The sequence below is a fragment of the Euwallacea similis genome, chromosome 6 (genome assembly GCF_039881205.1).
Source record: "Euwallacea similis isolate ESF13 chromosome 6, ESF131.1, whole genome shotgun sequence".
Taxonomy (NCBI): Eukaryota; Metazoa; Arthropoda; class Insecta; order Coleoptera; family Curculionidae; genus Euwallacea; species Euwallacea similis.
The window spans coordinates 5,755,552-5,769,330 of record NC_089614.1 but is presented as its reverse complement, the minus strand read 5'-3'; the positions used below and the strand labels follow the sequence as shown (position 1 = coordinate 5,769,330).

General features: G+C 35.8%; 1 protein-coding gene across 4 annotated transcripts in view; it reads left to right on the top strand.

Annotated features, from left to right (window-relative positions):
- Positions 1–11,179: 11,179 nt before the first annotated feature.
- The window catches only part of LOC136409743 (agrin-like), a 185,450-nt gene continuing 182,850 nt past the window's right edge, over positions 11,180–13,779 (top strand). For 3 of the 4 annotated variants that reach the window (XM_066391457.1, XM_066391456.1, XM_066391454.1), the window contains exon 1: positions 11,180–11,960. In XM_066391457.1, coding sequence (XP_066247554.1) covers positions 11,486–11,960 — 475 coding nt within the window. In that variant the 5' untranslated portion in view covers positions 11,180–11,485. The remainder of the gene's footprint in view (positions 11,961–13,779) is intronic. The other variant, XM_066391460.1, reaches the window with a different exon arrangement.

Sequence of the window (13,779 nt, the reverse complement as noted above, 5' to 3'; positions counted from 1 at the left end):
AAAAATCTGAAATAGACATCAGCAACATTTTACGGAATTTTCAATAACGAGAAGTTATTGTATCGATGTAACGTTAATCGACCTATTAAAAATCGTTCAAGAATCAATACACGTATACTTTTTTTTTAATGTGGAGGCGGATAGAAAACCAAAATAAGACACAGGGTGGTTTAAAAATAAAATTTTTGGTCTGATCCAGCTTTGTCAAAGGTCTTGCATGCATCATAAAAATCAAAAACCTTCAAGTTTTGTAGATATTTAACATTTTTTCGAAAATTTTAAAAGTATTCGAGCTGTCAATATTTCATCCGATTGCTGTCAGTTGGTGCGTGCAGAAAATCTTTAACCGAAACGCGGTTAGAGGAGTTCTCATTTTGAATTCTTGTCATCCTTATGATGTAGGTACTAATAGGAATGTCTTAAGAGTCCCAGATGGGCTCATATGAACCAAGTAAAAATTGAAATTTTCTTGAGTACCACCTAAGGCAGAATATCGGAACCGTGAGTTGGCAATGCAGCAGTACCAACTCTTTACGACAAAGCAGGAACCGTGGGGCAGAAAGACTGGTCGACTACACACGTCGAGAAGAACTTGCCGCCGACGTGCGTTTCTCTCAGTTAATTATTTGTTGTGTGGGCAGAGACGAAAGCAAAGAATTCTTTTTGCTGGCAAAAAATTGCCATCATATAAAAGGCAACCGCAATATGTCTGATTACTGAAAAATCAGTAGCACCTATAAGCAGGCAGCGACATAAAGAATCTTCGTTGCAATAAATAACTGATGGCAAGAAATTTTTCTATGGTTGAAATGGCCTTAGTGTGACAATATATATCGCAGCGAATCTGTCTGCCGCAGAGCTCGAGCCAGAGCAAATTACTTTTCACACCTCTGGGTGTGAAAATACTTTATTTGTTTATATGACCACTTTTTGTTTTATTATGGGACCTGTAGCTGCCAGAAGCAGGACTCGAATATTTTAAGAGTCACTCGGAAAGGTGGAGTGAATATTAAAAACTTAAGCAACAAGTGTTGACTATTATTAGCCCTCGGGGCTTAAGTTACTCTGGGAAAAAAAAACAATTGTATCGTTCTGTTAAAAGCCGATTGAAAATTATTCGTTGTACACTCAAATTTCCTGTATAAAATCGTCCTATTTTATTCAGAGCATATTCGCTCCATGAAAAAAGTCAATTTCAACTTTATTTCAGTCAATTTTTACACGTGTGAGGCTTCAAACGCAAACGAACGAAGGGATAATAAATGTAGATTAATTATTCAAACTGGTAGTGCATCTGTTTAATTCGATATACATTTGAATTGGTTATTCCTAATGGTCCAGACAAAAACGCCCAGCTTTGATTTGATATCTGATCGATTGATTCGTAATTGATGATTCCCTGAAACGACTTTAACACCAACCAGATTTCACGTTACTGATAATTTCTTGCTCTAGTCAAATACTGTTGATGCACCTCTTCAGTACGTTAAAATGGCTTTCAAGGCAGTCTGGATAGACGTCTTGCTGTTTAATCGTCCAATAAAATCTAATGACCGACTTAAAAATATAAACATCTTAATTTTATAATCTTTTGTTTTTGATCTCTGCTTTATGGTCCAGTATAGCGTTTCGTTTCGTGTACACGAACAATTTGTATAGTCGATGTCCGTAATGTATGTCAATGAGCCAACATCTTTCAAACTTATGACTCACATACACAATGAAATTGTGTTGTAGGCGAAATCATTCTAGCACTTTATTGTAATAGATCTAACAGGCTTTGGTAATATTAATTGATGCAAATTTAATAGTTCATTTGAATGCTGCGTTAGCTAAGAAAATTACATTGCCTCGACATCAGATTTATGGCTGGTACTCCTGTAGATGGATTACAGGAACAAATTATTAGTTCTTAAAGTCCAGCACGGTCTCATTGTGATTGGTAAATTGGATCTGTGGCGTTGATAAAATTTGGTTCAGGTTAGATCAAATTATGCTGCCGGCCAGCGTGTGCGGCATGGCCACCAAAACCACGAAGAAGGAGTCCGACTTCGAGAGGAGATAGTTCGGTACCACCCCCCACCTAGTGTGGTGCTTGACGGCCGTTTCTGGTGTGGATGAGCTATCGAAAAGAGGAAAGGGGGTTTCAGTGGGTATTCAACTACAGCGAGTCTCACACTACCAGCCCGAACACGATCTTACCACCAACGGTCTGGTGTACGTAGACGCATTTCTGCAACTTATATGTACAAAAGAAATTACGCTGATGTAATAAAATCGTTAAAGAGAAACATTAACGCAGAGGAAATGGGAGCAAACTAGCTATCTGAAAGTTAAGTGGAAACACAAGAAAAGAACGGATTCCTAGATGCAGTAAAAATGCATCCAGTTGATAAAGGCAAAACTGAAATCGCAGCGGACATCAGAACAGTATTCGTAAAGGATCTCAACAGGAGTACAGGGGTAGATGAAATTGCGGAGAAAAACCATAAGTCCAACGAACGAGGTCATAAAAGTTCAAATATGCACCAGCAAACATAGGCGTTTTGTCTGGCTACTGAAAAAGTTGCGAACAAATTTTTAAGGGACATTAAAAGGGCGTTGGACAAAGTGAAGAAATGAGAAGCAGGACATCATAGATTAGTACAAACCCACCATAAAATATGAACACCTAAAATCCTATATCGCGAGTTAAAAAACACACTGTATTGATCCTGAGCGCTCAAAAGAATAAAGGCGGTGTTATCTATTGCAAAATATGTATTTGTATTTGTGTATTTACAAGAAAGGGCATAATACAGATTTCAATTATCCGAATTTCGAAATCGCACTAACTCCTGCAGGAGTTCCAAATTCTAAGGCTATAGAAGAAAAAAACTGAAAACATGTTGTCTCATTTGCTAAATACACAGGTTTTGTTATTCCCAGAGTTATCTATAATTCACGACATGATTCAAATTCTAAATAGTTTGAAACTGTGGTAACTCCTGAAAGGTGAATTATACTGACGGTATATGCCCAAGAGTAAAGGAACATTAATTCCGGCAACCGTAAAATACACCAGTCTTGTTGTTTATAAAGCTCCGTAACATCGACCCAATATCAACCGTTAATTGCAAACATCCCGATTTTGTAGTATATACATTTTATTATTTTTTCTTAATTTTTGGTCTTTGGTAGTCTCTAAGCGTCACCCACGCAGGATCACTATGCGACACGCTCAAGAAATTCTGCGATGTAAATGCTATATTTATAATAAAAATGTTGAGAATTTGTAGATAATAAATTCCTGGCTTCTACGACATATTTTATTACAAGACACATAGCTCAATAAAGTTGACGCTGAACGTTACTGCTGTGTGGAAGTCTTTAAAAGGATTAAAAATTTAGGACGCTTCTGTAAGGTGTTCTAAGTATATGTATACAGCTTCTTTAGACACGCTGCAAATAAATATACTAACACGAGCACTATATGGAAGTAGGTGCCTGAATTTGCCAAGGACTATAAAGCGCAACCTATGAAATATCAAATATAAGTACAATAGGAAAAGCCGTGCTGGAATGGTGGAGGAAGAGCAGGAATTTAGATGGATCGGCATCATAAGAGACGACACAAATCATGAAGTACTAGAAGAAAACGTGACAAAAGACGACAATGATAAAGTCTATTAATCAAATAAATTTATATAGGAAAAGGGCGTCACAAAACCTATTAAAACAAGATATATTGGAAACAGCGACAAGCAGCGTGTTTGACCAGACATTAAAGGCGGGTTCATATGAGCCGCTTTCCTTCGACGTGTTAAAACGTGTTATCATTTAAAAACCATGTTTCCTCGCTCGTTCGGAAGTTCTAATCGTGATTCTTATACCTATGGCAAAACAAGGACCCCGATTCGAAATAAACCTCTTTGAAATATTCATAAATGCACTAAGCTCATACATAAAGAAAACATGAAAGGAGCTAATTATACGGGGCGACTTTAACGTAAAATCCAACATGTTAAGTGGACAACAGACTGACAGGCCTGACGCAATAATAGAAGAGTTTGTGGAAAACCGTGATTTGATTCCGCTTAACTACGCAAATCAATCCATATTCTAGAGTTCACATAGAAGCTTGGTGATAGAGGGCGAGTATTAAAGTTGAATACAAAGCCAGAAATTGGACAGTTACATAACGGAACCGAGAACGTAAATAGATATTATAATACTTCATAGAATTTCAAATAAATAAAATTCAAGACAAACTCTTTTAGAGATACAATTAAAGCTGATGAAGGATAACACCTGCAACAGGACTAAACAATCCAAAAAAAGGGAAAGGGAAAAAGCGTAAGAGTTCAACTCCTGAACCCCAACTCATCATCGCTCATCCCCAAGACATACAAAGCAAGCGTAACAAAGCGTTCAATAGGAATAAAGAGGTGCATCTATGATAAAAACCAGCATACTGGTGATTAAATGAAATCACTGCAGAACAGAACAAGAAGGAATAAAGCGAACGAGAAGCATACAAGACAAACAACTATAAAATCGCAAAGACGTAATTGAAAAAACTAATAATGAGAAAAAAAAGGAAATTCCCGGCAAATCCTATGCGAAGAACTAGAAGATGATATATGGAGAAAGGCGGTTAACAAATTGTATCTCTCGAGTAAGGCAGCAGCTATGTTATCTAGGGGGGTAGAAATGGAATGATTTGAGAGCTATTTCCTAAATTACCAATTATCCAATGGCACAAAAATAGAATGGAAGGTAGGGAAATTAAAACTTTTCTAGCGGAAGATGTGAAGCATGCTTAAGCGCTTTATAGAACAATAGATCACCATGATCAAAATAAATTCTACCCGAGGTACATCTTAAAGATAGTGAATGAATGTTTAAACATCGCATTCTTCCAGTCTATATAAAAAGCACCGACACCAATACCAAATATAGAAACCAAAGACATTTTCCGATACCTCTCAAACATAATGACCCATCTGTCTCTTGAGACTAGGGCAAAAGTGCTAGAAAGCTTAATCAAGAGCAAATTAAAAGAGGAAACTGATGAGAAGAATTATTTTTATGTTATAAATTCATGTTCTTTCAGGTATATTAAGCATTATCACAGATTTTGGATATTTCAATCCAGAAACCTAAAGTTTTCTGCTGCAACTGGCAACATTATAGTCAGTATTGATCATCGTTAATGCCATCATTAACGCCAAAATTTGCACACATGCGCATTTGTGACCAAAAATAATTTGTTGCAATTTTTCTTGCAACTCTTGCAGCTTGCAGTTTCGAACACATAATTTATTGCAATTACGCGCAATTTAGGTGACATTTCTAGCAACTTTCAGGACAACAACTTCGTGTCTCCCCTAGATTTCACCATTCAATGTCATCATTTATCAAGATGACTTTCTTTTATTGCTTTTTTTTTAATGGCTGTTAATTAGAAAAACTTAAAAAATAATGGACCATCCGAAACTATGAATCCAAAATTTTACAAGAATTTACTTGCAACGTTGGCTGCAGTGTTTTAATCTAAAAAACAATTTCTTGCTCCAAGAAAAGTTACAGCACTGATAAATTATTTGCGAACAGGAGTGATGGGTTAGTTTTTGCTGCTCTATTCGAGGCACATATGATTTAACACATTCCTGTTTGCCGCTATTTAAATAATCTGAAACCATAAAATCAATACAGAATGTAGCTAAATCGCCCAAGCTGATCAGACCAAGCTTTAAGTAAGTTAAAATAGCAAAAATTTTGCTTAACTGTTCCAAAACTGTTAGGTGTCGAAGATTTGCCTGGAACGATCAAAAGAGTGCCAAATTCAACTAATTCGACCACAACTATAAAACTGAAATACGAATCAGATCGAACACGGAAAATTTCAATTTAAATGATTCAAAACGACGATTTTGCCCCGAAACCGTAAAATCAATGCGTTAGAAGAATCTCAAGCATTCACTGGAATATCCGACGCATGTCTTGGATAAATTCATCTCTGTATTCTCTTGTCAACGTGATGTGTTATAGCAATAGTAAATGGCTCAATCAATGCCCTACGTCGACTGTTTTTGTTTTTGATCATCCGTTACATAAACTAATGTATGGTAATATATCAGTTCGCAAATGTACATGAATTCAATCAATTAAGTGTTTCCCAACCAATCAATTAACGAGAATTTCAGATCTTTGGAAACTTCTCGGTACATGTATATAAGCTATTAGATTTATGTATCCCTGATGGATTCATTAGACATCTAAATCTCTTATGCCAATTGGAAAAGGGACGTATTAGAGAGCCAAGCAAACGCAATGATAACAATTATATAGGCAAGGGTGGAGAGAATGGCTCCTAATACGTCTACCTTGAGGTATTAATACCTCTGCATATTAATTATTAACGTATTATTAGGTTTCGCGTCCCATTTTGTTGGTGATATAGTGAGCAGTGATAAATTTGAACACGTTACATTGTCGTGAACTATTTGTTGCAGAGATTTCACCTCATTATAGCTCTTTTCTTGTCTTTAAACGATCTTTCGGGTTAAATTAGTGACAACTTAATAAACATTCGTCGAGCAATAAACGAGTTCAAATAGCCACCCAGATGCAATGATGGATTTAAGCAATACTCATTAAACCACTCTGGACTGTTATATTAATGAAGGCCAATTTAATGCAATGATTTTTAAAAGACCTTATAAATTTAGCTCCTCTTCGTCAGTTTGAAGGGCCTGTGTTTTGACGATGATTACACGTGATTTAACGTTGGTTTTATGAGTCCCTACTAGGTAAGCTGAAACGGTTCTAGCAGGGATTCAATTTAATGAGGGCTCTGATTGGCAGTATCTTTTATATCTTGAAATGTCCGTAAATACTGTCATTTGGGCATTACGATATTGTGTTTCCGTATGAATAACATGTATAAGTTCTAATGCGTGTCGTTTATTTGTGGAATCTCTGAAGACCATAAATCAACCTAGAAACAATAAATTATTCCATGGCACATAAATAACTTTTTGGCATCAAAACCTAAAATATATATCGCTTCCTGTTTTATAGTCCAAATCATAATATGTATCCAACTACCTTAATTAAAACATTTTATGAATGCCTATAATTAAGCCATTTTTAACGCGGCCTTTCCCCCTTTGGGTCCGACTTATGATTTAATACTCCTAATAATAGTCCCATTAAATGTATATTATGGCTATTCCCACTGCTCATTGAAGTAACTTCGATTCAGCTATAAATTTCCCTTCAGGGGTTTTAGCAACATATAAATTAATTTTTTTCGGGTTGTTCTATGCAGCTTATCGTTTGTCATCTAACGAATAAATGTGTTAATAAAATCAAAGGCGCTTTATGGAACTGTTTGGCGCTCCTACATGAAGCAATTCGAATCAGGTAAATTTATACAGTCCGGTCCTGCGGTCCCTGGTCAAAAAAGGCGACAAATTTATACGAGCGAGAATCTAATAAAACCTAACCATTATTTAACAATAATTTATTCGGCAAATAAAAAAGAGAAACATCGCTTCTTTCACGGATCGACATTGGGTGGTACTGATTTTACATCCAGTGTCAATAATGTAGTATTGATGGCGCCTGATATAAAAAAATGCGTAGGATGAATTCGAATGCCTCGAATTTTAGATGGCGCACTTTAGATAATTTTATTGCGAAATAAATTAGTTTATAAGTTTATTAATCATCCGAGCTGTGGCTGATTTATTCAGTTTTTCGGTTTATTGCGCGGTGACAGCGACAATATTCATCCATGTAGAACCCTGAAGTTGTTCCAAGATAAGGGCTTAACATAAATACTCATTATCAAGTCTCCACCATCTGAAATAACACAAATATACTTTGAGACTTCGTATTCACTCATTAATCTTAAACAAGTTTAAAATCAGGTACGTTTTCCATTTTATTTAATTAGGAACTGTCGTAGAAGGTACCCGCCTAATTAAATGGAGTATTTGTCCGACATCGTCATAAATAACTGAGTGTCATGTAAGGTTTTGCTAGAAAAAATTATGATCAAACTAACTTGCACTGTAAGGATCTGGTCCCAATTAGTATGTACAATAGGACACTGGGAAGTGTATCAAGTCCATATGCGTGTGGAATATAACGAATGAATGTCCGGACATTAGAGATTCATAAAACGATTTTTCCATATTTAGGACTTATTAACATGAGAGCACTTTGGCGGACATTTTGCTTTTCCCACGCTTCGGAGTTGTGTAAAGATAATCGAGTTACTCCATATAACCCAATTTGATCTACTTTACGATCTACTCGAGACCTCAAACTTCTACTTCGCTAACTAATTAGCCGGTATTTGTTAATATTTATATACTTGCGACTTTAAATGCCGATATGGTGAGATGTTGTTCCGGTCAACCGTAAGCACCCTGTATAAAATTGAGTCTATATTCGTGTATGTATATTGCTGTCATCGCACTCACGCGAAGGCGCAACCCATACACAAGCTATAACGTAATTGCACATTGAAACAAAATATTAAATTTCAAAGTTAGCAGATAAAAGTCATTATGTATGCTAATTTATATGCAATTAAATGAAGATGTCAGGAAATTTAAGTCCGTAATGGTGTTAGATGATTCTTTAAATTTACTTATCCTACATAAGCTTTCAGTCATAAACCATCTTATTAGCACTTATGGTTTAAGGTGGGTAACTAGGAAGGGGGTCAAGTTTGATGATAGCCAGTACCAACGAATTCAGGTTTATTAACTGTCAAAGTACGTAAGGTTACGTTCAAATTTGCTAGAAATCCAAGAAATATTGTTAGCATTTTTAGGAAACTTGCAGTGACCTGAAAGCAATGGAAATTCTAAATTCCCTGAAAATTGCTAAAACCATTATTCGCAGTCATTTCAGTCGGGCTATGATTGAAAAATCCCAATAATCTAAATTAAACTTTTTGAATATTTAAAGAATCTGAAAAATTGGCCGACGCATATTCTCCTGAAGTTCTCTCAAAATCTAGGGTATCATGAATGTGATAACGGTTCAGATAGCCATTATTTTTGCAAATATTCAACATTGGTCTGTAGTTTTGCGTATTAAATTTCACTTCTGGAAACGGCAAAATTGCTTGGATTGAGAAAAATATGGAGACATTAATTTTTACAAGGATATTTTGTGCTGAAGTCTCGGTAGTTTGGTGCCGTATTTGTAAAAAAAATCGAGCAACCGAACTCGCAGTGTTATGCAGGGAGCCGTACTGTCTAATTTTGTAATCCTACAGGGTGCGATAGATGTATGGAATGATTTTTGAATTATTTAGATATTTAATCAGACCAAAAATTGTTTTATAGAAAAATAAATTAACATGTTTGTCTCTATCTTTTGTGTTTGTATCGTTTTTTCATCTGCCAAACCATTGTCGTCATTTGTTGCTATAGCAACTAAAATCTCTTTTCAAATGGTCGGCTTTATAAATCTACAACTTTTCTAGAATCGTCCTGAAATTCTTAGCTCATTTCGTGTAGTATGCCTCATTCGGATATCCAATTGTTTCCGAGATAACGATGTTTCAAATATGGCGTTTTTCCCAAAATAATTAAATTTGACATTTGTCAATTTTTTGAAAACTTTTTAACACGTGTCAAAAATTGTCATACTTCCTTTTGTTTTGAAAAATTAAGATAGAAATGTAAATATCATTTTGCCATGACTCACACTGCTTGGAATTGAAGACTGACAAAAGTGCAAAATATGCCATGTTTTTTCCACTCTGCACAAAGGACCCTACGAGAGGTGATCGAAAACTATAAGTGATACAAGAAAGTTAAATACAAAAGTTGCTTGGTCTAAACAAATTTTTTCTTGTTATTTTGCATATACAGTGTGTTTGAATTTTCGTTGATACGCCACAATATTCTTAATATAATTATTCCATTCATACATACATAACAAATTAAAATAGAATACCTTTTATATTAATGTACTTTTATAATTCCATTAATTAATAAGTAATTAAAGTAGTTAATAAGTAATTTTGAAAAATGTGGCAAAAATGGTTGGTGTACCTGGCTGTATCTTCTTTAAAGGAATATAATATACGAATACATTAGTTTTTGACGGCCATTTTTAAACGGTCGAAATTCGAAGAATGGACATTTTTCGATCAAGGCCACGTGGAACTTTTTTAATGTTTTAATTTGACGAATTAACTATACGACGAATAAATAGGATATTCTATTTAAAATAAGTAAAATAGGATTCAGAAGTGACGACCGCGAGGCAAATGTTGATACTCAACCGAAAAATGCAATTTGAATAATGCAGTGCATCAGGCAAGGACGTTTTAATGTTGTATTTTATTGTTGTTGTGTCTGGAAAATTTTTAAATGCATTTGAGACAAGCTTAAAAGACATCAGCAGCATCAACATCAATTTCAATTCTCACACACGTAACAAGCAGCAATGAATTTGCCAGACGTGTCAGAGTATGACAAACGACTGTGACAGCGTAACCTTGACAGCAAATTTGTGTTAGTTTGTCTGAGAGAGAAAAATTAGATCTCTAGCTAATATCTCCATATCCTTTTCTATACACAACATAGTAAAAGGTAATGAATAATCTAATCATTATAGTGCTTGTCATAAAGTGTTATTCCCGCAGATGGAATATATATCTATAGGGCCTTCAACTGGTGGTTAACATATTGGAGCATGCGCACGTCAAAAATGTGACACTCTAGTTAGGAATTTTTAGCTTCAATGCAAGTGCATTGGTTTAAATGGACAGTGCGCAGAATTATTTAAGAGATAGGTGGATTAGGGCGAAGGGGAATTAAAGTTATATGCATTTTTAAATCACATTTTAATTCCAAAATCTTTATTACTAGCTTGACATTAAATTTATTTTTGGAACTTTTTACACTTACAAAATTTCTGAGAAAGTAAAATTTTTGAGAAAATCATGAATTTGAAAAACACTCGGGGCAAATTGTATCGATCAAACAAAAGTAAAAGGAAACAAGAAAAGTGTGGTCAATTTGACGATTAATTCAGTTCTCCTTGTCCCTCTTTGACATGGGACATGGGATAAGGGTACACTTCATCAACATCCTTATTATGCGAGTTTATCAGCAAAAGGAGCAAGTAATAGTGATTTATAAACATTAAACTGTCAAGTGCATAACGATCTGGAATATCGCGAAGAAAAACAAAGGCGAAGTGTCAATGCAAAATGCGCACTTATCGCATGAAGTGAAATAAAAATAATGAGAATATCGTACTTAATTGCGTCTTCAAATCAGAGTGTGTGGGCAGTGGTCATAGTGGCCAATGAGATCCGAGTGGTGAAGAAAATTCAAAGATGTTATAGCACAGGAGGAGCTGCGGTAAGAACTTCAACACTAGAACGGAACAGTCAAACGGTGTTATTCCACGCGGTTACTTCTTTCACCGCGATAGAGACACCCACGTGTAGGCCGCCGAAATGGCCCGATTTAAATCCATGCTGTTTTTTCTGACTTTGTCTGCGGCTGGTGCCTTTGGAAATTCGCGTTTTCTTTCCGAAAACCCAGTTTATTTGCCGAGGTGCAAATTCGACGAGCACATTTTGAAAAACGATGATAAGTTCGAAAAGGAAATTTCGAAAGCGGATTTCGTTTTTACCGGGAAGGTGACTAATGGTGAAATTTTCCATAAAGACAATTCGATCATATTCAGTGTGTCAGTGCGACGGTATTTCAAAAATACTTTGAAATACCCAAAATCGCGGGAAGTGCGGGTTTTGAAAACACTAAACGAGGGTGAAGGTGTGAAGTGCAGACAGCCCATTAGACCCAAGTTTACCGCCATTTTTATCGGGAGAAAGTTGAAGAATTTCAGGGACGCAGACATTTTCTTGGGAATTGGACCTGTGCCCGTTACCTTGTATAATTTGGATAGAGTCAGTGCTGCTACTAAAGGTAAGTCCAAACGAAACAGTACGCTTTGTCCCATATTTTCAATCTACATGGCATGGGCACGAACTTAAATTACTAACTTTGAGAACCTTAAAATACCTTCATGGGGAGCTATTTGTAAGGAAGTATTTATTATTGCGGCGCACACTGAGATTTTGTGAAATTTGCTATAAACACAGCTTGATTTAATATTTATACGAAGGCATTGTGCGACGCGTCCTATAGGGCTGTATACCTGCCGTAAAACATATTTTCCTTTATGTATCTACACCCTTTCTTTATGAAACTAGAGCAGCATTGGCGTGATATTATACTTCAACACCTCGGAGGCGAATGGGAAATTGTTTTTTGGCTGCTGAAAATCAAATGATGGATAATACACATGAATAACCGCTGAAAGCAAAATTTAAAAACCTTAATTAAATTCAAGTACCTCTTGCTTAGTTACGACTCTCCAAACGTATAAATCTATGTTCAGGCGCATGCTTTTTTGTTTGTTTGGCGGGGACATAAGAACCACTTAAATTCATACTAATAATGCATTACTTGCTGAGCATTAACACACTTGACCGCCCAGATGCTAAGGCCATATATTCATGGTTCATTTTGCACTCATCGGAAAGAAGATTTGGAATTGGTGCAAATGAAAGTTGATTGGGGAATGCCCAATTCTATGCTATAGAAAGTTATGGAATGGTTCAAATATCCAGAACAATGGTTCAATGATGGATGAATGAAAGGAGTTAATGGAATTATTGCGCAGTTTAGGTGAGTCAGATGGCATGTACCAACTCAATCACTCTTATGGTTGTTGATTTGGATTTCGGCTTCGCTAGGATGTTCATAAACTATGTGCAGGCTGCTGATAAAATTAAACTGTACGTAGCTGACAGAAAAGGAACGGAAGTTGCATATTTTGAAATTTCTTTTTTTCCCATTTTTCAGTATTTACGTGAGCAACTAAAAAGGAGCAGTGGAAAGCGCGCTCAAAAAGTGCATTTTTAAAAGCTTCAGAATCTAAATTGAGTTATATCTATGCTAAATCAATATTTGATGAATAATGATGATCTTCCTAAAAATTTTCAATGGCAGTTCTAATCTTTGCCATCTATCAAACTTTTGTCGTTGATATTTCAGGAACTTGAAAAAGGTTTGAGTCAAAAATGCATCAAGTTATTAATCGTTCCGATCAGGACAAAAGCCTGCGCAAACGGGGTTTGTTAAAGTTAGTTCAGGTTAGTTCGATATATTCCTGCGACAGGGATTCGCTCTAATTCCTAGTTCTGCTATTTTGGAAATGCCTCAAAATTAAAATTCCTCAACCTGTGCTATCAATGCTTCAGGACGTCTATTGATACTCCAAATAATTAGATCCAAAAGTAGAACCTCAAATATTTACGAAAACCACCTACGTATTCATACTTTGAGTGCCAATATCTCGGGAATTTGTGGATTGCCTTAAACAATAGCTCTAATTAATGGGTGAGCTTTCTAACCTTGAATAAAACAGGTTGGAATATCTCTTTTAGTTTCCGATATACGGGGTCATTTTGATTCTTATTTTCGCGACTTTCAAAATGCCTCAGAATGAAAGTTCCTCAAATTGCATTTGCAAGCCTCCAGGAGTTTAGTACAGGTCTCATATTGGTCAATAAGATCGAAAGAGAGCACTTCAAAAATTAAAAAGTTCGGAGCAATTTCCAAAGTGGAGAAATATCTCATCTTTCAAGGGCCGATATAATGGGAACCCCCGGAGCAGCTTTAGATAACAGCTAAAATGAATCGAGCTTTATAAGTCAGTACAAATCGAACTGGGCCATCC